Genomic DNA, 27398 nt, shown 5'->3' with positions numbered 1-27398 from the left:
CTCAGGTATGTGCATGTGTGTGTATAGAAACACAAGCGTGTGTGTATATGTACTTGTGTGTAGATGTATATGTACACATGTATTCATGTGTGTATGTGTGTGTGTGTACATGTGTTTGTGTGTGCAGTTGTGTACATGTATGTGGAAGCCAGAGGCTACTGACATGCTACTGTCTTCTTTGGTCATCTTCCATCTTATTTTAATTTTTATTAATTTTCATCTTTCGTGTGTGTGTGTGTGTGTGTGTGTGTGTGTGTGTGTGTGTGAGGCCATGCACAGGTGCCACAGTACATGCGTGGAGGCTCCAGGACAACGTTTGGGAGCCGACTCTCTCCTTCCACCATTGAGTCCCAGAGGTTCAACTCAGGTCGTCAGGCTTGGGGTAAACACCTGAGCTCATGGAGCCGCCTCACCGACCCTCTACCTTATTGAGACAGAGTCACTGATTCAGGTAGGCCGCTGGACACTGGGTTCCTAGGACCCACCTGCTCCCAGGGACTAAGGTGACAGGTGCCACCCTGCATGACTCTTATGTAGATGCTAAGGATCTACACGCAGGTTCTTGGTTTGAATGACAGGCACTTTACTCTCTGTCCCTATCCTTTGGGACCTGATTTGTCCCTTGGTTTAGATGCCTGCCACGTCCTACGAGGCCAGAGACCTAAAGAGTGATCTTTTCAGAGATGTAGGAGCAGATTAGACTTGAGCAGAGCTGAGAGGCCAGGCAACCTAGAAGCAGGACAGAGGGACGTGTGATTGACTTGTTTCCTGCTTCTTGGGCTGGGGGAAGCAGGCCAGTGGTCACATTTCATGGTGTGGCTAAGGGCTCCAGGGTTGCTTCATAAGGAGATTATATACACAATAGCAGCTATGTGTAGCCAAGAAATGGATGAGTCCTGAACTAATAGCTCATTTCCTCCAGTCACTCTGATGACTTTGAATGTAGGTCAGTTGATAGTGTTTGTCTAGCATAGCAATTCTCAACCTGTGGGTCTCGACCTCTTTGGGGGTCAAATGACTCACGGGAATCATATGTCAGATATTTACATTATTACATAACAGTAGAAAAATTAGTTATGAAGTAGCAATGAAAATATTTATGATTGGGGGGTCACCACAACGACATGAAGAACTGTATTAAAGGGTCACAGCACCAGGAAGGGTGAGAACCACTGGTCTAGCAGACATGACATCCTGGATTCAATCACTAGCAGGGCATAAACCATGGTGATGGTCACACATCTGGAATCCCAGCACTGAGGCAGGAGCATTGGTTCAAATTCACCTTCAGGTACATAGGGAGATTGAAGCCAGTGGTGGTCACATGAGGACCTGTCCCTTCCCAAACGCTTTTGGCTTATGATTTTCTGGGGAAAAGCAAGTCTAGACTTTTCTTTGGTGTTTTAACCATAATAGCTTTCACTCTGAGCCAGTGGGAAGATTCTAGTCTACAGGAACTGGGAGAGGAAGGACCACAGACTAGCAATGTGAGCTAGACCCGGGCCCCAGTTCCCTTTCTTAACTGACCCCTTGACAAAGTGCCAAAGCCATGTGGCTTTATCACAGGAGTTGGTTGCTTTGGGTCTGGGCGCCGTCAGCCTTAGATCTGTACTTTAAGCTTCTGTGGCTAGAAAGGGAGAATCCGATCCTTGCTTTTAGCAACCCGGGGTCTTGCAGTCTTTGGCTTCTCCTGGTTCCGTCATTTCCATCTCTCTTCGATGTCTACTCTGTGCACATATCTGCTCCCCATTTGTGTGTGTGTGTGTGTGTGTGTGTGTGTGTGTGTGTGTGTGTGTGTGTGTGAGAGAGAGAGAGAGAGAGAGAGAGAGAGAGAGAGATCTGGGAATCAAGCCCACCAGGCCTCATACATTCTGTGAGCCACATCTCCAGCCCCCAATCCTTTTTTTTTTTTCTTTTTTTAAGACATCAGACCTCATCCGTACTGGGTTAGGAGGAGGCTATCCTGCTTCAGGTTGACATCTTAACTATATTTGGGAGAACACTGCTTCCAAATACAGCCACATTTTGAGGTAGTGGGGATTAGGAGACAGTTCAATTCATGATAGGCCTAGAACCTCTCTTCTAATGAGTGGACCGCAGATTCCTTTTAAATTGATGTAGTTGTGCCAGCTTGAGGCCGATTTCCAAGCAATCCCTAAAGACCTAGCATTTCTACCGCCCTAAACACAGGAGCAGGGAACACCGGGGCTTAAGATCTTTGTAGGAAATTGGATCTCTAACGTGGTTCTGATGGTGTTCCCGTGCTTTTTCATCCAAGACCCAGCACCCCACAGCTCTCTGTTTTGGTGGCTCCAGACAGGCTTCTAATTGCTAGATCTTGGGGGACAGACAGACAGACAGACAGACACACACACAAACTACAATTTTCAGCGTTTTTTTGCCTGGAGAATAACCCCTGGCCCTGTCACTTCAGGATTGCATCATGCCTACCAAATGTCAAGGATTTTGACTTAGTGGTTACATTCCTTAAAGTCTTTAGGTCCAGCCTTGGGAGGTAGATCGGTTGGCAAGTGTTACTTTCCTGAGAACCTGAGTTTGTCCACCAAATAAAACCCAGTAGGTGTCCCCTTTCCTTCTGACCTTCCCAATGCCATGGTGAAAGGACTGATGACTGGAAAAATCTGGACAACAGAAATGCAAGCTAAGGGGTCGGGATGGATGGCTTGCTTGGTAGGGCACTAGCCTGGCATGACGGAGACCTGGGTTCCATGCCCAGCGCGGCAGAATCCAAGCTGGGTAGCACACACTGTAACCTCAGCAGCACACGGAGGATCATGGCTTTCAGGGCTGGGTTGAGGATCATGGCTCAACCCAGTCCCTCCTCCTCTACATTCTTTCTTTTGTCTTCTCACCTGCTAAAAATCTTTTTGCTTGCTAAAATAAACTTTGTTTTTAAAATAAGTTTGAGGTCATCTTTGGCTACATAGTGAGTTTGAGGTGAGCCTGGTCTATATAACCTGTCTCAAAAACAAAACAAAACAAAGTCACACACATAGTCTATAATCTACATTTCTATCTTTGTGCTTTTGATTCTTCCAACTAGACTAAGGAATTTTAGGCATATCAATTTCTTTGAGTATAGGCCACCTTAAAGACTAAGTTTTATCCAACCACTCAGCTGAGAACCATTCTTAGCTGCCAAAGTCAGGAACCAGACTTGACTCCAGAGTGTCTTTGTCCATACGGACCAACTCAACCAACAAGAATAGAATTTTCATTCTCTCTTCTTGGTGAGACAGCTCTAGAGTCAAATCCACACATTGCCAGGTTTCTGTGGAGAACTGCTGAGTGTCTCAGCCCTGCTCAGTCTGATGGCTGCACCTTCTTCCAGAGGCAGAGACCCTGACTCCAGCTCTGATGAGGTTAACGAGAGGGTGTGGCCGGGGAACAGGGATGGGCATTCTCTTCCGAGGTGGCGACCCCCAGGTTCTCCACAGGAGGGAATTAGGAGTGCTCCTTCTATGCTGGGAGGAGCTTTGTAGGGAGAGACAGTGGGGTTGATGGATTTACCCAGAGCAGAGGGAGTATTCCCACCTCTCATTTCAGGGTCCTATTGCTTCAACAAAGCAATGCCCTACCACACAGGAAACCCGGCCTGGCCCTATTTTACTTCAAATATGTCAGGCTTGTGGCTACAAGGGAAGATGTTTAGGGATCTATGGGATGTGTCTGGAACCCTTCATTTTTCTCTCTGTCATCCAACCCTGTTCCCTATGTGCTGGCCTTTCCCTGCAGATGCTCGGTCTTTCTTCTAAAAGACTGCATGTCGGGTGACTGGAGTTTACCATATCCCAAAGCTATGACATCCTCATTTCCTTCAAACCCAACTTAGTCAAGACTGAGCTAAGGTTTGTACTGTTACTGTTTCTGAAACAACAACAACAGAAGTTACAGAGGGGGGAAAAAAACCCAAACAAACCCCAAACATTAACAATTTTAAGTAGAAAGGGTTCAATGCAGACAAAGGAAGTGTTCACAAAGAGTTGGAAAGCCCTGAGGGGCTGGAGACTGTGTTTCTAGGTCCCCACAGTTATCCCCACATGCATGGGAACGGCTACATCACCATAGAGATGAGGAGCCACCTAGCTCTAAGAACATGCACCAAGCTGCTGCCTCCGGCTGGAGATGCCCTTGCATACCCCAAAAGCTACTGCTGACCCTGGACCGCTGAGGAGCAATCTGAGGTGTGGCGATTTTGCAGGAGCGTCAGCCAAAGAAGCTAAAGAAAGTCTCCCCGTTGGTCCCTTCTGTCTACACTGCATTCATGCATCTCACTGGCAAGACGAGTTACACACAGAGCCTTGGCTTCAAGGAAGACACGATGCTCGAAGCTTGATGGCCTCTGCAGTATAAGACGGTGTGTTAGGGACACGTTACTCATCCACCAAGCCCAAAGCCTCTTGTCATGTCAAGGGACCAGATGTGCCCTGTGGAAGCTGGCTGCACACACCCACTACACTGGCCCGAGTGCTACTCCTCCTGACCTCTCCTCCCAAGCTGTTCTGAGGCATTGCACAACCTTGCCTTTTAAGCAGCTCTGCTCCCTGACTCGACCCACAGCGTGCCCATCACAGACACGATAGTGTGCTGTATCTTCAGACATGGTTTCTCTGCTCCCTTCTTAGTTTGGGCTTGGGGCTATCTGTCTAAGGCTTGGTCCCTAGCTGGGTTGGTGGTGTTGGAAGGTGGTCAAAACTAAGAAAGAAGGCCCCGCTGGAGGAAATTAGGCCATGAGATACACACCCTTGAGTGGGATATTGTGAGCACATCCCTCTGGGGTTCCCGGCTGCCATGAGCTGAGAAGAGCTTCTCCCACCAGGTAATCCCACTCCACCCCCACCATGATGCTCTGTCTCACTGCAGCCCCAATGGCAATGGAGCCACAGGACCATGGCCCCTTCCTCTTTCCCAGGTGAAATCTCAGGTATTTTGTCACAGTGCTGGAAAGCAAAAACACTGCCACTCAGAAACAGCCCCGTCTGTCACTCGCTCCCAAGAACATACCTCTCCTCATGTAGGTAGCATCCATCTCGTCTCCTCTCACTGGAATGTAAGCCCCATGGAGACAGAAACCGTGTGCTCTCCCTATTGTTACCTTCCATACCTACAGTGTCCTGGGCCTCTCAGTGAAAGGATGCGAATGAGGTAGAGCATTACCCATTTCTTCCTCCAGATGGCACCAACGAGCCTTCTCAGCTGGTTTCACACTAGGGAACGTCAAATAAGCCTGAGACTGAATTCCAGTATCAAGACACCCAGTGTTCTTGACTTTGCTCCTTATTAGAAACATGGCCTTTACCAAAGCATTTTCAGTATAGCATCTTAACCCGTGGCCCCAGAATCAGACTAAGAGGAAACAGACATGGGGGAGTGAGTAGTCCGCCCAGTTCTATAGCATTACCTCATACATTTACCAGATAAAGACTACAGGTTTGGCTGGGTGTGGTGGTGCATGCCTTTAATCCCAGCACTCAGGAGGCAGAGGCAGGTGGATTTCTGAGTTCAAGGCCAGCCTGGTCTACAGAGTGAGTTCCAGGACAGCACAAATCAACAACAACAACAACAAAGACTACAGGTTTGACTCTAGACCACGCATTTTGACGTACTGCCTTTGACTTTATCCAAGTTAAGTGCTTTTTTGATGAGGCTTTAGAAGAATTGCAAATCTCGAGTGGGTTGTTTGCATTTCAGGGGTCTCCAAACTGTCTGCCTTTTCTCCCCAACAGGTTCCTTTAGTCGCACCGGGACATCTCTAGGACACTTTCTTACTGAGACGCCAAGTCCATTAACAGCATTTCCTGTTCCAATATGCAAGGAAATGCAAGGTGGCCTGTGGAGCCTGAGAAGTAAGATCTTCCACAGTGGCTGCTGTCTGGACGCCCCATCCTTTACTGCATAAGGCAGCAGGTAAACCTGTGAATACAAACAGAAAGGCAGCTGGTCCTCAGACAAAGATGCATTCGGCTCTTCCCCTGGGCCCAGTGCTAAGGCGATCGATCAACAAGCTGCCTGATTCTGGTTTAAGGATTGGGCAAAATGGGGGCATAGGAAAGTAACTGACAGTCAGATCTGGAATTCTGACATTGAATCTCTTGCTCTGCAGTTCTTTGTATGAGCTTTCATTCCTAAAGACATTATTTATTATCATTACTATTATTACTTTATGGTACCAGGGACTGAACCCAGGGCCTTGTCCACGTTAGCCAAGCATGCCTCTGCTGAACCACCCCCCGCTCCCCCCAGCCCAAGGACCTTATTCTTGACAGTGCCCAGATTTCTGGTACTAACAGCTCACTCCTGCTAACCGTGTAAGCTCAAGGGAGACTTGGGCGGCACGCCTGCCCGCTGCTTTCCCTGGAGGCCGCATTTCTCAGCCTCTCTCTAACTAGGCTGGCAGGGAGCGTGTACCTGAGAGCACAGCCAACATCTATGCTAGCTATTGCCTGGGATCTTGCAGAAACAGCTCTTGCTCCCATAGGCTTGGCTCCTAGGCTGGGATGCGGCTCAGGGGTAGAGCAGCTACACAGTATGCACAGGGATCTGGGTTTCAGCCCCAGTTGCTTCCTAACTGTAACCCTGCGGGGTCACCAAGCCCTCTCCACAGACTCTGCCCCTAAACACTGACTATAGAGTGTGGTGAGTATGAATCTGGCTCTGACAGGAAAACTGCAGAACTGCCTCTCGAGGGCAAAAAAGGTGCAACTCGGTCTCCTCGCTATTGCAGACTCAGCCTGACTCCAGTCTACAGCAAGCCTGCCTTGGCTTCCTGTATGGGAGGAGAAGCTGCTCTACAAGCGACTCCACTGCAGTTGGAGGGAGTAAAACCCTTCTTCCCTGGGGTTAGAAAACCGCAGGCCTCTCACAGACAGATAGACTACTCTTCCAATAAACACTTGGCTCTGCAGGACTACCCAAGCCAAGGACAGTGACATGAGGTCAGTTATGACAGAATTCTTTATTAAAATGTGTCATCAATAATGTTAGCATACATACAATATACACACATACATATGTACATTCTTTGACACACCTCACAGATTGCCAACATCAGTTTAGCCAATAAATTAAAACTAAAAATGAGAGGATAGGGGGAGGGATACTAGAGGCAAATTTCATTTTTTATCTGGTAAGAAATTGTAAATTTCTCAGAACTTCCCTGGGGGAACCCTGACCAGAGAATCTTTGAAACAAAATACATAAATCCCCACCCTCCCCCGAAAAAGATTCCAAAAGATGCAGTTACAACAAGTGTGCTTCTCAGAACAGGGGCCTTCATTCCACTTCATACTCTTCTGACTTCAAGACAGTCTGGCCCTCAGCTGGAGCAGCGAGGTTCTTGTGGGCACTTGGGCTCGGTGCACCGTGGACTTGGGGGGTGGAGGGGCAGGCTGCAGCATGGGAGCGGGGCGAGCCACACTCATCTGAGGTGATGTCTGGCACGTCATCTGACTGCGTGTCAGAGCTCTCCAGGTCACTGCGGATGCTCTCAGGCTGGGCCAGGCTGATGTCCCAAGCCTTGCTGGCCAGGCAGTCTTTCTGTTCACAGCTTTGGTGTTTGTAAGGGGGATCGTCTTCACTGCCACCGCTGCCACCACCAGCACCATTACCCTCTTCTTCCTTCTCTGCCACCTGAGCATGGACATGGAGCGAGTCCTCTGTGCTGCTGCCACTCACCAACTGATAGTGACTTGGTTTGGCTTCAATGTCCACTTGGATTTCCATATTGTTGCACTCTCTGTGGGAACAAAATTCACTGTGCTGAGAGTCACGCATAGGTTATGTTATATTATACCTGCTCCTAAAATAGTTTCTGGGTTTTGGCTTAAGTAGTTAGAAGAGGTGGGTCCACGTAGACCAGAGCTCACTTCTCACTTTCCCTTTACACACACACACACACACACACACACACACACACACACACACACACACACACGCTTGCTCTCCTTAAAACATCTAAAAAGAGCTTCCAGAGGGACTGGAGAGATGGCTGAGCAGTTAAGAGCACTGGCTGCTCTTTCAGAGGTCTTGAGTTCAATTTCCAGCAACCACATGGTGGCTCACAACCATCTGTAATGGTATCTGATGCCCTCTTCTGGCATGTAGGTATACATATATGCATACTCATTTACAACAATCTAACACACAAATAAATAGCTTCCAGAATTCAACTAAGTACCTCATCCTACCTTACTTTTAATAGAAATGTAAGAGCAAGCTGGCAGCTTGTTACGACTGCATCACAGTCAGAAGCCATTCATTCCTCCTGCAGTGGAACGGAGAGGAGATCTAGACCCAGGCCCTAGCTAACATCAGTCTAGCTCTTTAAACTCCATTTGAATAATTCCACTGTTGCAACAGCTAGACAAAAGAAGGAAAAGGTGGGAAAGAGATGGTGAGGGAAGAAAGGAGGGAGGGAGGAAAGTCAAAGGCTAACAAGATTTAAGAGATGAACACTCCAGCACAATGGATTCAGAAGCACGCCACATCTCCACTAGATGGCACCCAGGGCCCTGAGATGAGGAAGGGAGCGCTGAGGACCTATTACCCAATGAATACAGCTGTCCCGGGCTCTGCCTGCTCATACCTGTCCTGTGGGTTGTAGGAACTGATTATGGAACCGGCCATAGCACGAGTGCTTGCGCTGTCGCTAATTGCACCAAGACTGGCTGTGTCTTTGGGGAAAATTTCCTTTTGGACATCAGCTTGAACTTCTAACCTGTGTAAAGAGGGGATGTGCAAGTTAACAGGAGAAGCAGGGTTCTGACGGTTTGTTTCCTGGAACACACCTCTTCCATTATTCTCTTGAGAACTGTGATAATCTGTTGGATCACCTCCAACTGCCAAACAGTTCAAATACATGCCAGCATAGTTCCTCTCTTACATATCAAGTGAAACTGCCCCCTCCTTTCTGTCCCTTTAACATAAGTCCTTGACTAAAAAAATCAACACCGGGCTTGTGTCCAGCAGCCCCTAAATTCAAGTCAAGCAACTTTCCAGAGCAGTGTCAACGCAGGCCAAGACCCAACCATCCTAAAATCTCTTAACTCTTGGCCCCCTTCCTGCCTACAGACATCTGTGGCCTTCCCGACCTGCTAGCGGCTTGGGTTCCTTTTCTTACCCCAATTCCAGCATCACAACCCCTGAGTTTTCATTCTGTACCTCCATGGCTTTGTGGATGCTATGCCCTGTCTCAAAAGTTTCTCTTTCTCTGCCTGAACAACTTATGCCAGGTCTTTAACAACAAAGGACTACCATTTCCTCTTACTCTCTCTCTTCCAGCACCCGGCAGGCACCTCCAGCTGAGTGCCCAACCCTCTTCTGCACCAACTTCCACACCTCTCTCCACTGCTCTGTGAGGCCCCGGAAGGAAGAGTTCACAACTCATTCCTGCTTTGCCCTTTCTACCTTGGACACAGAGGAAGAACTCAAACACGTAGTAATCAGGTAACCTCCAGGCTGCAGGAATGAAGGGCATATAGGAGCCAACCTCCTCCCTCATCAACAGCACTTTCCTAATAGGGTTTCAAGGCTGGGAACCCCTAACTGCTTCCTTTCTGGCTCAGCACCATTTTGTTCTGCACTTCAGTATTTCTTCATAATGGGTTTCGCAGTCCAGCCCATTTGACTCATTCACTTCCCATAAAGGAACGGCTTTCACTGGATGCAGCAGCTGCCGGCTGCACTGCAGTCTCAGCAAGTCACGCTCCAACTATGTCTGTGGCTCATTCAAGGGGAGCTGGTTTTAAGAGAGCACAGCAGTGAATACTCCAGCATGTGGGGGCAGGGGCCGTTAACAAGGGACACTAGTCAGAAGATGCAGCTAGGTCAGCAGCAGCTCCATCCCGCTGCCTGTGTCTCTGCCCCACACTAGGAAATGAGGGCAACTGGGGGGTGCTCTCAGGCCTGTGTTCCAGCTTCAGCTCTGCCACACACTCAGTGGTCAAAGCCTTTCTCAGAACCTACCAGGTCACCTCCTTGGTGGCTGCCAGAGGCTGGTTCATGCCAGCGGCTACACTAGAATCATCTGGGGAGTCTTCTCTAAACATAGACCACCCTCAGGTCCCATCCCAGGACAGCCTAAGTTATTAATTCTGGAAATATGCTCCTAGAGTCTATTTTAAGAGGTTCCCAGGCGAATGAAGGACACCAAGGTGAAGATCTAGTCCACTCGCCATCTGCCACTGCATCTTCTTTGCAGCCAAATCGCCATCTGCTCTCGCCCTAACCGCCCAGGTCCTCTGTGAGGCAGTGTCCTCTCTGGGGCCTTCCTACAGCCTCCTCCATGTTCTCCATAGCACATGAAATCAGTGGAGGCTGCTGCCTGTCAGTCACGGAGTACTAATCCTTTCCTAGCAGGATCCCTCCAGGTACCTGAGACAATGCTCTGTCTCCCTCACCTCCTGCTCTGCTGTGCTCCACGAGGCCACTCTTCCCCACTGAACTCAACTAACTGCTTCTCCTCTAACGCCAGCTGTATATGTAAATATGAATAACTATGGCATTACGGTAGGGCACATCAGCAAAATGCAAGTACATCAGTTATTTTTATTGACAAGGCTTTCTGTACTCTTAACACAAATTCACAGAACTGATTTTCCTACTCTATCCAGTGGGAATAAGAGGGTCATGAAGAGTACAGTACCAGAGTCAACGTGACACAGCATAAAACCAACGACAAGCCTAACAGAGCGCCTGCCTTCTGCTCTTCTTGCTTCCTAGAGCAGGCAGCAGAATGAAGCAGCAAGACCTAAAGTCAACATTATTCTTTAAGTGGAAGTCACTATGATGCAAAGAATTTGTGAACTTTGAAAAATAAAATACCACTGATGCTTAAAGTGGTATAGAGATGTGGCTCGGTGTGTCCTCTCTTACAAATAATTCCAATGCCTGCTACAGACCACCTCTCTACTTACCGGCTGTACTTTCCCTTGCCGCTGGAGAGAATACCACCACTCAGTGTGCCCCCTGAGAGGGCAGCGAAGCTGGCTGTCTCGCTGTATGGTCCCTGCATGACACTGAGTCCATCTGTAGGGCTTCCGCTGGTACTCAGCACACTAGTCAGGCCCTCAATGCTGCTTTCTCCGATGCTGGGGTTCTTGAGGGCTCGCCAGGCATCTGCCACTATGGGTAGAACCAGACACCCCCATTTGAAACAACATACAAAGAGTCTGGAAGGCATTTTCCTGAAGAGACTCTTCAGAGTGGAGGATTTTCATGCTGAAAAGTACTACAAATTCACTTAACAAGCAGCGACCGTGTGAGACAACAGAACCAGACTGCTAACATCTGCACTTAAGCCTCTCAGTAACTTAGTGATTAGGAGCCCTGATTTCAAATGAGGAAATAAGAATTTGAAATTAAATGACTACTCAGGATCAAATAAGTCACACCACATTTTAACTGCAAGCCCACTATTATTTCTGTATAAGTCTACAGCATCTATTTTGTTTTGTTTTGTTGTTTTCCGAGACAGGGTTTCTCTGTATATTCGTGGTTGTCCTGGAACTCACTCTGTAGACCAGGCTGGCCTCGAACTCAGAAATCCGCCTGCCTCTGCCTCCCAAGTGCTGGGATTAAAGGTGTGAGCCACCACTGCCTGGTTACAGCAGCTATTTTTATCTACCTTAGTAGATTAAAAAAAAAAAATTGAGACAGGGTCTCTCATTCTATAGTCTAGGCTGTCTTGAATTTAGTACTTAGCCCACTCTGGCCTTGGATATCAGTGCTAGGATTAAAGATGTGAGCAATTATGCCTCACTCGTATTTCTCTTTTTACTTTGAGTCAGGGTCTCCCTGTGGCCCAGACTGGCTTTGAACACATGACCTCCTCTGCCTCACCATCCCCAATGCTAGGATTATAGGGAAGTGCTCTCAAACCCCTTTACTTAACATCTGATTAGCTCGCGTGCAGCTTCTGCCGCAAAGCATCAAAAACACCCGTGTTGCAAGTAGGTGAAGACAGTGTTCAAGTAGGAGTCACAAGATTTGCTCTCATCTCAGGTCTGCAGAAGCCCTTGCTACTAAAATACAAGCTAAAGCAGTTCCCGCTGAGATGGGGATGATAGCCCCGGCCTCCCTCTTCAGAGAGCTGTTGTAAGAAGCAAGCAGGATAAAGTATAAAGTCCTCCGAAACTGACGGAGTGCGGCACAGACGCGGAGCTTTCTGACCACCCCGCTAGCACACTCCAGTTACTTGAAGCCCTATTGCCTCATACCTGCCATACACAGGCAAGTACCAGAGGAATTAACCTAATAATTCTGGAACCAAGAAATGAAAGGCTAAAAATACTTTACCCCCCACAAAGCTCATTATCCAAAGAAATCCAGTGATAACCTCTGTAAATATGTGCTCAATTCTACTGACTTTTATCTTTTGTTCTATAGATTCAAATGGAAATAAAAGTCCTTCCTTTACCTGTGATTGGACCATCATCTTCATCAAACTCAATTTTTACCCCCTTTCCATTGGCTGTGCTAACTCCACAGCCACCTCCACGGCAAAGAGAAATGGGCACAACCCCATAAACATATGCCAGCATAATGGGGACACCAATACCTGGGGAAAGAGATGGAAACATGTCATCAGGTCAACAGGCAATTGTCCTGGTTCTCCCTCCCAGATTGAGCACAAGCAAGCCACTAGGGCCAAAGACAAACATGGCCATCTGAAGAGGCTATCTGGTATAACACAGGAGCAGACAGTCACAAAAGTCTGGATGTCTTGGCTTCAGTCCTTTGGCTGTCTGTTCATAGAACCTTTCCAGTGATAAAGAAAATATACATGTAGAATCCAATGCATCCAACATATGTTGATTTTATACTACTCCCTTCATTGTTGAAGTGCTAAACTGAGAATTAATCAAGAATCAAAGACTGAAGGCTGGAGAGATCACTCAGTGGTTAAAAGCACTGGCCCAGGTTTGATTCCCAGCACCCATGGCAGCTCACAATTGTCTGACTCCGGTACCAGGGGATTCAATGACATCCTGTCCTCCAGGGCACCAGGTATACAAGTGTGTGCAGCTATACATACAGATAAAACATACACATAAAAATAGACACTGGGCGAATGGCTGTAGGGATTGTGATTTGAGGGTTCCTCAGACTCAATTCTCCAATCACACTGCTGTATGTGCAGAGTAGCTCAGTTGTTACATGTTAAGAAGGAAGACTGTCTTGATTTGGGGCTGGAAAGGTCAATCAGCAGTCAGTTAGGAGCACTGGTTGCTCTTCTAGAGAGAGGACTTGGGATCAATTCCCATCACCTACATGGCAGCTCACAACTGTTTTGTTACTCCAGTTCCAGGGGATCTGATACCTTCAAACAGACACATGCAATCAGACAAACAATGCACATAAAGATAAATTGAAAAACAAGCAAGCAAGCAAGAAGTCTGCCTGGATTCATGTCCCAGTGACTTGACCTTAGCTCCATCCACATAGACTGTACCTTTATATTTCTAATTATGCTGACTTTGTGGCACTTGTGAAGTCTTAATAGATTACATATGAGACACCCAGAACCACTGCTGACAAATGATAAAACTCATGAAATGTTGGTTTCCAATTAATCTTTCCTTTCTTACTTTTGTGTTTGAGATAGGATTTCTTTCATGTAGCTCAGTTTGGTTTTGACATGCTGAGGGTGGCTTTGAACTCCTGATCATCCTGTTTCACCTCCTGAATGCTAGGATTACAGGAGGGCATCACCACGCTAGGCTAAATTTGTCTAAAATAAATTCTCATACCTCCCAAGATACTGTGAGGCATTAATAGAAAATAAGTGTTTGTGTGTGTGAATTCTTTAACAAATAAATAGAAGAGGGGGCTGGAGAGATGGCTCAGAAGTTAAGAGCACTGACTGCTCTTCCAGAGGTCCTGAGTTCAATTCCCAGCAACCACATGGAGGCACACAACCATCTGTAATGGGATCTGATGCCCTCTCCTGGTGTGTCTGAAGACAGCTACAGTGTACTCAAATGAATAAGTAAATTTAAAAAAAAAAAAAAAAAAAAAAAAAAGAGCTGGGCGTGGTGGCACACTCCTTTAATCCCAGCACTTGGGAGGCAGAGGCAGGCGGATTTCTGAGTTTGAGGCCAGCCTCGTCTACAGAGTGAGTTCCAGGACATCCAGGGCTACACAGGGAAACCCTGTCACGAAAAAAACCAAAACTAACTAACTAACTAACTAAATAAATAAAAGAAAAGGAGGAAAAGTAAAAGTCTAGTGTTTAATTTTCATTAATTAGTGCAACCTTTTCTGTGTGATAGACTGAGTTGTAGGCCCTTGTCTGAGACACATCCTGATAATGCAGTGTAGCTGAAAAACCATCATAGTTAACAGTGTCTACGAAGATGAATCTCCAGGCTGGGGAAATGGCTCAGTTGGTAAACTGCTTACCTTGCAGGCATGAGGACACGATTTTAATGCCATGCAAAGACAACAGACAACAGGAGTGCTGGCGCACAGTTATAATCTGGAGCTGGAAAGGCAGACACAGGTGGGTCCAATCGTCTCAGCCTCCAGGCTAGCCACTCTCGCCCATTTGGCAGGATCCTGGTCTGTAAGAGACCCTGTCCTATCTTAAAAGCTAGGTGGATGGCTCCTGAGAATGGCCCCTGAGGCTGGTCTCTGCTTCTAATAGCACTCTTGCATTCACAAGTGCCTCTGCCTCCATGCCATATATGTGAACACACAGAAAGTTATCTAGCAGGCTGGTGACATGGCTCAGTGGGTAACAGCACTGACTGCTCTTCCGAAGGTCCTGAGTTCAAATCCCAGCAACCACATGGTGGCTCACAGCCACCGGTAATGAGTTCTGACACCCTCTTCTGGTGAGTCTGCAGTCAGCTACAGTGTACTTATGTATAATAATAAATAAATCTTTGGGCCAGAGCAAGCAGGGACTGAGTGAGCAGGGCCAACCGGAGCAAGCAGAGGTCCTAAAAATTCAATTCTCAACAACCACATGAAGGGTCACAACCATCTGTATAGCTACAGTGTACTCACATATGTAAAATAAATAAATCTTTTAAAAAAAAAAAAAGAAGGAAAGAAAAAAGAAAAAAAGAAAGATAACTAGCAAAGTGAAGTCGGCACAGAACGTAGTGTCTCCACAGTAAGCACCTGGCCTGCCGGCTGACCTGCTACATAAGCTAACAGAGGAGCTGGAGGCCACTCGCTTACCAACGCTAACAGCAGCGATTACTGGGGATGCAATGACTGACAAGGTCACTCCTCCTGTGATAGCCAAATTCCTCTTGTGCTTGGAGGTTTTCCTTCCCTCGTACCTGCTGTGAATCTAAGAATAAAAAGAAAATCCAGGTCAGCAGGTCAGGACATCAGTATTTTGCCAGGGAAAAAAAGGACAAATGCTCGCTTGCAAGCTATATTAAAGACACCCTCCACCCAAAGAGGGATCTTTCTTAAACTTTAACCTAACCCAGACCTGGAAAATAGAAATGAATGCAGGAAAAGTTAATCCAAGAAAAGAAAACGTAGCTCAAGGGAATTTCACCTTAAAGTCACTGAGACAAACCAGGCCCAGGATGTTAATAAGAACTTTCAGACCTCATGGGGGCTTATAAAAATCCATTTAAGAAATTAAAGTTATTTTTATCTACAAACCAGCTGGTTTTCACGCAGCCCTGAAATATAAGGCCTTTCCTTTCCTTTCAAACTATTGCCAACAAAGCCAAAGCTGGAACAGGCCTAGGAAGGCATGTCTTACCTTTCTCCCCACGTATACAGGGATGCCGATGACCATGGCGGGAATTGCAATGCCAGCAATGAGTGAGATCCCCACCGGAGCACCGATCAATGTGCCCAACTGCCAAAGAATTTTCTTTTTGCGGCTCCATGGCTTCTTGCCCCAGAATGTACAGCCAGAGGGACTATAGAGGAAACATGCTCACGTTAATGGCAGCATCACAAACACAGCTGCTGTGGCCAGAGGCTTGATAGGAACAACAACCATCTTTTCAGTAAGAGTGACTAAGTGACAGGAGGCAACAGAAAACAGATCTCTTAGCCAAGGGGGAGCAAAGGACAAGGGGTTCTGGGCGTCTCAGGTTTTTTGGTGAAGGCAGACCTCCAAAACTGACATTCTTTCCTTTCTTGTCTGACACAATACCTACGCTGACCTGATCACCCTGACCAGCACTACCTGAGATCCCGAACAGGTCTGTACTTGACATCTCACCCAATGTGCTGTGTCCTGCAGCTCATGACACAGACTCTGAAGTTTCATGGCACATGTCCCTCCTTACCTAACATACACAAACCACATTCTTGGGGAAAGAGAGACTCATCATGTCTTCCCTATGAGTTTGTTACTGAGAGTGGTTACTTTAACCTTAGCCTTTCTGTGTCTGATTCTTCTACCTCATTCCCTTTGTGCTACTTTCTCTACTCCATAAGTCTAGCAGTATTATTCCAAGTAGAAATCCTGTCTTATTTGGTTGGTCCTGTGTCTCTAGTCAATGTCTGTTACATAGAGGCTTTTAAATTTTCACTCAACTGGAAATGAGATGTCTCACTTCACAACGAATGCTACACAATAATGTCCATAAATGTTAACTTCTTTAGAGTAATAATGTAATATTCACTCAATTCTTTAGAAACTTACTGGATGGAGGAACTGTAAAAAGATCCCAGTTAATGAGATCAGACATGACAGTGAAGTACCAAGAAGTACAACACTTACAGCAGATTCAGGAATGGCAGTGAGGGACGAAGCAGAAACGGGAAGCCTGGCGGATGAGGTGCACTTAAGGTGTTTTTCATGGATAAGTAGGAACTCTGTAGACCAAGCCTAGCGGCACATGTTTATGACCACGGGGAAGCTGAATCAATTTAGAAACCAATTCAGAAACTCATTTCAGAAACCAATCAAAGGCCAAGCATAGTGGTGTGCACCTTTAAACAGGAGGCAGAAGCAGACAGATCTCTTTGAGTGAGGCCTGGTCTACACAGGTAGCTCTAGGCCAGAGCTACACAGTGAGATCCTGTCTCAGAAAAAGGGGACAAGGGGTGGCAAGACAGCTCAGTGCAAGCATGACGACTTAGGTTCACCGCCTGGTCATGCGGTAGAGGAGAAGGACGGACTCTCACAAGTTGTCCTCTGACCGCTACATGTATGGGTGGTGCACACAAGTGTGTGCACACAAGTGTATACACACACAAAAGAAAGAACTTTAAAGAATAAGTAAGTAGGGCTGGAGAGATGGCTCAGTGGTTAAGAGCACTGACTGCTCTACCAGAGGTCCTGAGTTCAATTCCCAGCAACCACATGGTGGCTCACAACCATCTGTAACGGGATCTGATGCCCTCTTCTGGTGTGTCTAAAGACAGTGATAGTGTACTCATATACATAAAATAAATAAATAAATCTTAAAAAAAAAAAAGAGAGAGTAAGTAAACCCAAACAAGCCTACCAAGAACTGAAATAAGGGGAGATAAAGGGGTACGAAAGGAGGCTGAAGTGGTCAGAGGTCACTGAGAACAATGAGGTAACGTGAACAAATCTGGAGGCAAGAGACACTGTAAACAAGCCAGCTCAGACTGTCTGGAACAGCAGTGATTAGAAAGGTCGACTAAAACCAGCCATGGAAAGCCTTAAAAGCCACGCAGCAGGTGAGAAAGGAAGGTAATGGAAGTCAGTCACCGAGACTGCTGGAGAAAGCACCAGGCGTGCTTTAAAGGAGCGTCTTACAATTTCCTCCTCCTGTAAATGACATCAACCATGGCTCTTTGGTAGCCCTTTTCCTAACTGAGCAAGGGCAGAGAAGGACAAGGCAATGGATATGTGTCCCACCTACCTGAGGTAATGCAAGTCAGAGATCTCTTTCATGCAAAGCCAGCAGAATTCACAGCCACACACTGCACAGGTCATGTGGTTACAGCTCCCATCATTCATCTTGATAATGTAAGCACTGCATCGTGGGCATGGCTTGATGTCATCTGCTAGGTAGGGAAGGAAAGATAAAACACCCCTTGTTAAATTCAGTCTGACTTTATTATTCCTAAGAGTGTATGTAAGAAATGAGAACAAGGCAGTCAGGAGATTTTGCCTGACGATCCCAAAGTGTGTAATACTTTACTGGAAGGCTGACTATATTAACAACTCTTGCTGTGTTTGTTTGTTTGTTTGTTTTGGGGACAGGGTCTCATTTATCTCAGGATGGCTTGAAACTGCTGAGGATGCTCCTGAATTTAGGATCCCTCTGCATTTAGCTCCCAAGCATGGGGATTGCAGGCACAGCCCCATGGCTGACTGGGTGGTGCTGGAGATCCATCCTAAGTGGGTATTCTAACACCTGAGCTGCACACCCAGATGCAAGAACTTGTGTAAAATGGACCTCGTCTCATATTAGGCTGCCAATTCCAATAACTAGCATCTTACATAGCACTCAAGTCACATTTGGGCAGGGAGACTCCAGCAGAAAGGTTCCAAGGCAAATGGAATTTCTACTAGCCAAAGGCTAACAGATTAAACCCAGGCCATTAGAGCAAGAAATTTCTGCAGCCTGGTCAGCTTAAGTTTTGACAGTGGTTCCCCCGTCCCCTCCCTACAACTGCATCTTTGATTACATTTTTACTCAAATAGGCTGTCTCTATTTTTTTCTCTGGAATTAAACAAATTTTAATAGTTTATGCAGCAGGCTTTTTTCTTCTGTGGTAGGTTTCTTCTCTGCTAGTTTCAGTGGTTTTGTAGGAAGCCAACTTTTGTCATTAACAAATCCCTTCCTGTAACACTTTCAAATTTAAACATCAAAATCAATGGAGTAACTGTATAGCATGCAGCAGGTCATTTCCCCAGGAATTTACAAACTATCCTATCCAAATGACAATTCCAGAGAGTATACTCTGCTAGAAAAAGCAAATGGCATAATTTCTCTCCTACTAACTTGCTCAAATGCGATCAGTAAGACAAAGAACATCTAAAAGAAACTGACGTCTTAAAGATTGTTCTACACAATCAAAGGTGGGAAGTGTCTGTGACATCCCCCTCAGGGACAGTCATTAACTCACACGAGGATTTATCTCCTTTTCTCAAATCTGTGCCCTACTTCAAAAGCTGTGATGCACTCAAGATAGATGGCAAGCAGGACACACTGAACGCTAAATTAAATGTTTCTCTGTCCCTTGAGAGAAAAAAGAAACCAAAGTGCTCTCCAAGCTGAGACACATATTAAGACAGCAGCTTGAGAATTCCATTTTGTTGTATCCCAATGTCACACAGCTAGGATTAACTACCTATCTTGGTCAGCAAGAAGCAACATAGAGGGGTAGGTAGGCCAAAAAAAAAAAAAAAAAAAAAAAAAAAGCAGCAGCAACATAGCAGATGTATCATTAAAAGTTCAACCAAGCCAGAAAATGTGTCTGTAGTCTCAGCTATTCAGAAGAATCAAATTTCTGCTCTCTGATCTCAAGGATGCATGGCTAAGACAATCTCTTTTAGTTTTGGAGACTTATATTATAGATACCCAATGAGACAGTGAGATAATGCCAGCTTATACCTGGTCCAGATTCTTGCCCGTAACTGAGACCTGAAGTGTGCTTGGTCCGAACTCGTAAAGTCTGAGCCCTCTGCTGACGGGCCATATCGCAGGTCTGGTTTGGATGCCATATCTGCTTGCAGTGGTAGCAGAACTCAGTCTGGCAGCCCTCCCTCTCACAGGTTAGCTTTGGGCAACTGGCACAGCCATAGGCAATAACAGCATAACTGGGTAAGGAAGCAAGAAGAGATAAAAGTGAGGTGAGCTTATACTGTTTGGTACCACTATATATGATACAAAGACACACACACACAAACACACACACAGAGAGAGAGAGAGAGAGAGGCAGGCAGACAGACAGACAGACATAGACACAAACACACAGACACACAGACACACACACACACACACAAACACACACCCCAAGTACACTAACTAACTGTACTTGCTTTCTTGTGAAAAACAGCTCACTTCCTGACAGCAGCCTGGATTGCTAGCAAGTATTCAGTCAGATTAAGCTGTTTCAGGAGTGCTTTAGCACAGCAGCTTCATAAATAGCAGGGTATACAACAATTTCCTTTCAATGGTGTGCTATATTTAGAGAGGCTTGAACTTGTTTACATGAAAAGTCAGAACAGTTGTAAAAATAAAGAGCTACAGCACAAACTCAAGCACGTATGCTCTTCCATGTTAAGATCCATAGTGGAACTGGTCTGCTCACAGCTTGAAACAATAGCTTCTTTCCACAGACTCAGAGTCTATTGAAAGATCATTTTTGGTTTTCTTTCTTTCTGCTTTTAAAAGATTTATTATTTTTATTTTATGTGTCTGAGGGTTTGACTGCATGTTATATATGTGCACCAAGCATGTGTCTGGTGCCTGAGGAGACCACAGTGGGCATTGGATCATGCTGAAACTGAAGTTATCAGTCAGCTGTGAGTCACCAATGAGGGTACTGAGGACTGAACCTGGGTCTTATGGAACAAGTACTACTAACTACTAAGCCATCTTTCCAGACCCTAGACTTATTTTTATTTTTAATTACAGGTATGCTGTGTGTGTGTGTGTGTGGGGAGGGGGGGATATGTGCATACGAGCAGTGCCCAGAGACTAGAAGACGACACTGGATTGTCTGCAGTGGAAGTCTAGGCAGTTGTGAACTACCCAGCATGGGTGCAGGAGCTGACCTTGGGTTCTGTGCAAGAACAGAACACGCTCTAACTGCTGAGCCTTTACTTGAGCCCTTGCTTTTAGCTTTTTTCTCTTTTTCTAATTTAAATCTGTGCCTTTTAATGCTCTTTATTTTTTCTTTTCTTTTTTTTTTTTTTAAACGTTGTTTTATATGCATGGGTGGGTGTTTTGTCGTATGCATGTGCATGCCTGGTGGCCATGGAAGAGGGAAGAGGGCATCAGATCTCTCTGGAACTGGAACTGGAGTTAAGGTCGTTATAGGTCCTCTGGAAGAGAAGCCCACAATCCTAACCAACTGCCAGCTCCCTACTGTGTTCTTTCTTAACAGCTCATAAAACCTTCCTACTGGGCTGGTGAGATGGCTCAGTGAGTAAGAGCACCCGACTGCTCTTCCGAAGGTCCGAAGTTCAAATCCCAGCAACCACATGGTGGCTCACAACCATCCGTAACGAGATCTGACTCCCTCTTCTGGAGTGTCTGAAGACAGCTACAGTGTACTTACATATAAATAAATAAATCTTTAAAATAAATAAATAAATAAAATAAAACCTTCCTACTAACCTTTTACCAACACAGCAAAGCCATGCCTTCCTCTCCCTCTGCTGAGGTATGTTAAAGATGCACTACTGCAGACAGGCTGCACTAGCACCAACCATCCTTACAAGTGCTGTTAGTCCCTCACAAATAACTACTGACATTTTAAATTAATTCTTAATATTGTCAAGGAATCGCTCACATTGCTCTTATAAGTGGGCATTTGCTTAAAATTAAAGGGCCGGGATGTTGCTCAGCATTTGCCTAATATGTGCAAGACCCTAATCCCAGGCACTGTAAAATTAATTAACTTTAAAAAGTACTTTAAAGAAGCAAATATAGTTTTTAAAAATGATGTTTTATTTCTAATTATGACTAGATGTGTGGGCATGTACACACAAAGGTGGGTGCCTGTGGAGGTCAGAGCTGTCAGATCCCCTGGAGTTGGGTTGGAGTTACAGGCAGGCAGGTGACCGTGCAAATCACCTGATATGGGTGCTGGGAATTGAACTCAGATCATCTGAAGAATAGTCTGAGCTTCCCCTCCTCCCCTGGTTTTTCGAGACAGGGTTTCTCTGTGTAGCCCTGGCTGTCCTGGACCTCACGTTGTAGACTAAGCTGGCCTCGAACTCAGAAACTTGCCTGCCTCTGCCTCCCGAGTGCTGGGATTAAAGGCGTGCGCCACCATGCCTGGCTAGTCTGAGCTCTTAACTGCTGCATCATCTCACTAGCCCTCAAACACATCAATGATTGTTGGTTTCTTGCTGTCTATGTTTTGCTGTCCTCTAGTTTACACCTTTCTCCAATATTCAAAGACCTCAAACAACTTAAATAAATGCTAGTAAGCTTTCCTTATTTATCCTATAGTTTTCTTATTAATATATATGTTGAGTATAGCAATTTGATACTCAGGTTGACTTAAAAAGTATACTACAGCCAGGCGTGGTGGCGCACACCTTTAATCCCAGCACTTGGGAGGCAGAGGCAGGCAAGTTTCTGAGTTCGAGGCCAGCCTAGTCTACAACGTGAGTTCCAGGACAACCAGGGCTACACAGAGAAACCCTGTCTCGAAAAACCAAAAAGTATACTACAGATATAAAGGACAATGTATTTATCTCCTGTCACATAATATGCTTCCTTAATATTCTCAGAAGGAACAAAGTGAGACTAGATCAATGTGTAAATATGATGATTCACTTCCTGTAGAAATTCTGAGCCCATTTACCCCAGCTAGCAGGAAAAACAACTACTAAACAATGTATCTTAGAAAAAAAGTGACTGGCTTTCTATTTTGTGTTAACTGAAATGAAAAGGTACAGATGGCTTCTAAAAGTAATTAGCGAAGTTCTAAAGATATAAAGTAAGAAGAGTACCAATGGGGGGGGGGAGGCTTAAAACTTTATAACACATTCCTACATCACATGATTATTCAAGTGCTTATTTCCTCTCTCTCCTCTGTCTCTGTCTGTCTGTCTGTCTGTCTGTCTGTCTGCCTGTCTCTCTCTCTCTCTCTCTCTCTCTCTCTCTCTCTCTCTCTCTCTCTGTGTGTGTGTATGTGTGTGTGTGTAGGGGATTGGACCTAGCACTCTGTAAGCATATATTGCACTACGGAGCCAAGTCCTCCAGCCTCAACATTTCTTTTTCTTTTTCTTTTTCTTCCCCCAATTCCTTCACTGTCAAACCTGGGCACGGCTGCTCCATTCTCTGCCTGTTCTGGGTCTATATGACGGGAATATGAAAGTATGTGCTGCAGCTTCAGATTTCATTCACATTACCCCGTTTTCCTTTATTTTGGCAGATTTGGCATCCTTTCACTGGGCAGTGAGCAGACAGTCCTCAAATTTCAAGGCATGACAACCAAGCAGTACAGACAGGCCACAGACTGGCAGGCAAACAATGGGAAACCACCTTTAGGAGTAGAATTTAGTTCCGAGGAAGTAAAATAACCCCCAATCCTGATGACTCTATGGCAGTCTATCACTATGACACAGACTTACTCAGGACATAAGACTTAGAATTCCTGTTTTGGGTACCTACTCTGTGCTGATTCATACTGCATGACACAGATGAACTTAAATATCCCCAAGCCTTACTTCTCTCCCTCTACTGGAGATAGAGCAGTGTGCTGCCTTCAGGTATAGCTCAACATTCTAAAACTGCATTCATAACTTTGCACTGAAAGCCGTAACATATAATGCACTGGACTTCTGGCCTTTGCCTGCTCTCTTTTTTTCTGCCCAGAGATGTCTTTCCTTTCTTCTTTCTGGTAAATATCCATTTAAAAACCAGCTCAAGCTGGGCGTGGTAGTGCAAGCCTTTCATTCCAGCAATTGAGAGGCAGAGGAGGTGGATCTCATGAGTTCCAAGCCGGATTGGTCTACAAAGTGAGTTCTAGGAAAGCTAGGGCTGTTGTTACACAGAGAAAAGTCTGTCTTGAAACCAAAACCAAAACCCAAAAAAGAGCAGTTCAGATGTCATCTTCTCTATAAAATGTACTCTCCAGGCTGATAGCGAGCTATTTGTGCAGTGCAGTTTTAACAGCATATTACAGCCTGTGTATGTGCCTGTCTCTCCCAGCACACTGGACCTCAGAGGCTCAGCATACCTGTGGTGGCCACAGGACAAAGACCCCCCTTTTGCTCCGCTGGTCCTTTGGCTTTCCCTAGGGAACTTTAGCTCTTCTCCTGGCCACATTTTCATCCTAGCCATGTATGGTTGGTTTTTTACATATTATGCAGTATAATCTAATCCTGCAATTTTATAAAAATTCATCTTAAGGGTAAAGCTTCTAGTTAAGGGAAAATTTCCCTGGCTGGACTAAAAGCCTCATCCATGCGCTCCAGCTCCTCTGGCCATGTTGTTCCTTTTCTTGTATGTCCTATACTAGAGGGAACTTCTCTCCTACTCTGCTGTTAGTTTAACCAAGGATTCAAATTTGCTAATTAGAAGCTTAAAGTAGGGTATAAAAAGTTACATGCTGCCTCAAGCTCAGAATGCTCTCCCTCAAGTTCACACAACCTTTATGTTAAATCTTCAGAATTATCAGTGTGGCAGGCTATCTTAATTTCAGGCCTGGAAAAAAATCCTATTAGTATAAATTTAATTATGCCTCACAGATTTCAGTAGTTTCTATATTATGTGTTCCTATATATGTCTATACTTCCAGTCCTAAAGTCTTATATTATCCATTTACAAATGGACCCTAAGATTCTTTAAAGGAGATAGACATGGGATGAGGGAGATGGCGCAGTGGTTAAGAGCCCTGTCGCTCTCATAGAGGACTCTCGTTTGAGTCCCAGCATTCACATGGTGGCTCACAACCAAATGTCACTCTACTTCTAGGGGATCTGATGCCCTCTTCTAACCTCTTCAGGCACCAAGCATGCACTTGGTGAACATATACACATGCAGGTAAGACACCCATACACATAAAATAAGTAAATAAGAATAAAAGGGGTCCCTCCTTAGAATGGGGAACCAAATACCCATGTAAGGAGTTACAGAGACTAAGTTTGGAGATGAGACGGGAGGAACGATCATGCAGAGACTGCCCCATCCAGGGATCCATACCATAATCAACCATCAAATGCAGACACAGTTGCATATGCCAGCAAGATTTTGCCGACAGGACCCTGATATAGCTGACTCTTGTAAGGCTATGACAGTGGCTGGCAAATACAGAAGTAGATGCTCAGAGTCAGCTATTGGATGGAACACAGGGCCCCCAAATGGAGGAGCTAGAGAAAGTACCCAAAGAGCTGAAGGAGTCTGTAACCCTATAGGAGGAACAGCAATATGAACTAACTAGTACCCCCTGAGCTGCATATGTAGCAGAAGGTGGCCTAGTCAGCCATCATTGGAGGAGAGGCCCTTGGTCTTGCAAAGATTATATACCCCAATACAGGGGAACACCAGGGCCAGGAAGTGGGAGTGGGTGGGTTGGAGAGCAGGGTGGGGAAAGGGTATAAGGGACTTTTGGGATAGCATTTGAACTGTAAATGAAGAAAATTTCTAATTAAAAAATACATTAAAAAATAAATAAAAATGGAAAAAAAACCCCAAAAAACAAAACAAAACAAACAAACAAAAAAAGAGAATAAAAGGGGTTAGAAAGCCATGCCCTTACTAGTTCCTTTTTCTTGTTCCACTTCATAATCCACTCTTCAACCAGACAACTGTAAAGGCCTCCACATCTGGACTTCCTATTTCTTACACCAATTCACTATTCACTTTAGAAGGTATTCTATCCTGGAGTTACTCTGTTGCTTAAGTTCTTTCAATGAGAGAGAGAGAGAGAGAGAGAGAGAGAGAGAGAGAGAGAGAGAGAGACTGAACAGCACTAGCACTCAGAACACTGAGACAGGAGGAGGGTGAATTTAAGAGCAGTGTGAGATACACATAAGGTCAAATGGAGAAGGGGAAGGGAGAAGAGGGCTGGAGCAAAGAGTGTGGCTCAGTAGTAGGGTACTTGCTTATAGCACATCTAGATATCTGGGTTCAATGTCCAGAATCAAAAGAAAAAGCAAGCAAAACCAAAAGTTACAACAAGGAACTCAAACCCTCAACTCATACAGCTTAGTTATGTCTATTAACTTGGATTTAGTCTACTTTTCAGACTCAAGATCTCAGTAATGTGGTTAGAAGTTGACTGAGACAGACTATGCAGCCAGGTATGCATTTCTACTCATAGTCTCAAATGCTGTGATCAAATACCACCTCCTTTTCAAGGTCTTTCTTGATAGTTTTATGCAAAACTTAATGGTTTTACACTTAAGATACTTAGGAGTTTCCTTAGTATTTATTCTGTTACAACTAAAATCCATCTGTCAATTGTCAACTGTCCATCTTTGATCGTCCATCCTTTCTGAAATACTCACCCAGGGGTCATCACCTTCCCACCCTCCTCCTCTCTGCTCCTGTAAGAATGCTGCTGCTCAGCTCTTTGCCCTTCTCCTCACACCTACTCATCCCATTCTTCTGAGACCTTCTGAGACTGGGACAAGGACACAGAATATGGGTAGCCTACTCCACAGGAGCTGTTTTTATAATCTACTGAGCAAAAGAGTCACTGTTTGAGACCCTAACAGAAGGCAAGCCAGAATGGTAGCAATTAAAGGACTTTAGAAAATGGCAAATAACCAGATAGTGGTGGCACATGCCTGTAATTGCAGCACTCCCAAAGCAGAGGCAAGTGGATCTCTGTGAATTAGGGTCATCCTGGTCTACAGAGTAAGTTCCAAGACAACTGAGAGACAACTACATAGGGAGACCCTATCTCAAAAACAAACAAACAAAAAACAAAGAAAATGGCAAATAGTTAAGCCTTAAAGATAGCATGGCTAGTTGGAGACATGTATGATCCTTGGTACTCTGAATTTGGAAAGTTATATCATACACCACATGGCATTTGCATTGGCAAATGTACAGTACATATTAACATACTTAATGATGTGGTGTCATGCAATGTAATCCCAGCATTCAGGATCAGGAATGCAAGGTCAGCCTGAGCACCATTGAAAGGGAGAGGCCGGGCTGGCTGGAGAGATGGCTCAGCGGTTAAGAGCACCGACTGCTCTTCCGAAGGTCCTGAGTTCAAATCCCAGCAACCACATGGTGGCTCACAACCATCTGTAATGAGATCTGATGCCCTCTTCTGGAGTGCCTGAAGAGAGCTATGATGCACTTACATATAATAAATAAGTCTTTTTTTAAAAAAAAAGAAAAAAGAAAGGTAGAGGCCAGTCTGGGCTGCATAAAACCATATCTTAAAAAGTCAAAGAAGTTAAAAAACAAAACAATAACAACAAATCAAAAAACAGAAACAAAATAACTATTTGTTTTAGTTTATTTCAGCTAATATTTCTCTATCACATTTGATCATTTTTCGAGACAGGGTTTCTTTGTATAGCTCTAGTTGTCCTGGAACTCACTCTGTAGACCATGCTGGCCTCAAACTCAGAAACCCACCTGCCTCTGCCTCCCAAGTGCTGGGATTAAAGGCGTGCACCACCACTGCCCAGCAACATTTTTAAGTAATATCTATAACACACCTTGAAAAACATTGATATAGAAAATAAACCCCCAAACTGGTAGAAATTAGTAGGGTACAGTGTCACATGCATGTAATCCCAGCACTTGAGAGGCCAAAGCAAG

The 27398-nt window shown here is 45.3% G+C and overlaps 1 protein-coding gene across 2 annotated transcripts in view; it reads right to left on the bottom strand.

Moving 5' to 3' along the window:
• Positions 1-6957: 6957 nt before the first annotated feature.
• The window catches only part of Rnf19b (ring finger protein 19B), a 26383-nt gene continuing 5942 nt past the window's right edge, over positions 6958-27398 (bottom strand). The window contains exons 2-9 of one of the 2 annotated variants that reach the window (NM_001368763.1): positions 19542-19747; positions 17841-17985; positions 15752-15914; positions 15208-15322; positions 12437-12577; positions 10935-11142; positions 8606-8737; positions 6958-7756 (exon numbers count right to left, since the gene is read on the bottom strand). In NM_001368763.1, coding sequence (NP_001355692.1) covers positions 7294-7756; positions 8606-8737; positions 10935-11142; positions 12437-12577; positions 15208-15322; positions 15752-15914; positions 17841-17985; positions 19542-19747 — 1573 coding nt within the window. In that variant the 3' untranslated portion in view covers positions 6958-7293. The remainder of the gene's footprint in view (positions 7757-8605; positions 8738-10934; positions 11143-12436; positions 12578-15207; positions 15323-15751; positions 15915-17840; positions 17986-19541; positions 19748-27398) is intronic. The other variant, NM_029219.2, reaches the window with a different exon arrangement.

The sequence above is a fragment of the Mus musculus genome, chromosome 4 (assembly GCF_000001635.26).
Source record: "Mus musculus strain C57BL/6J chromosome 4, GRCm38.p6 C57BL/6J".
Classification (NCBI taxonomy): domain Eukaryota; kingdom Metazoa; phylum Chordata; class Mammalia; order Rodentia; family Muridae; genus Mus; species Mus musculus.
This window is presented reverse-complemented; position numbering and strand designations above follow the sequence as displayed.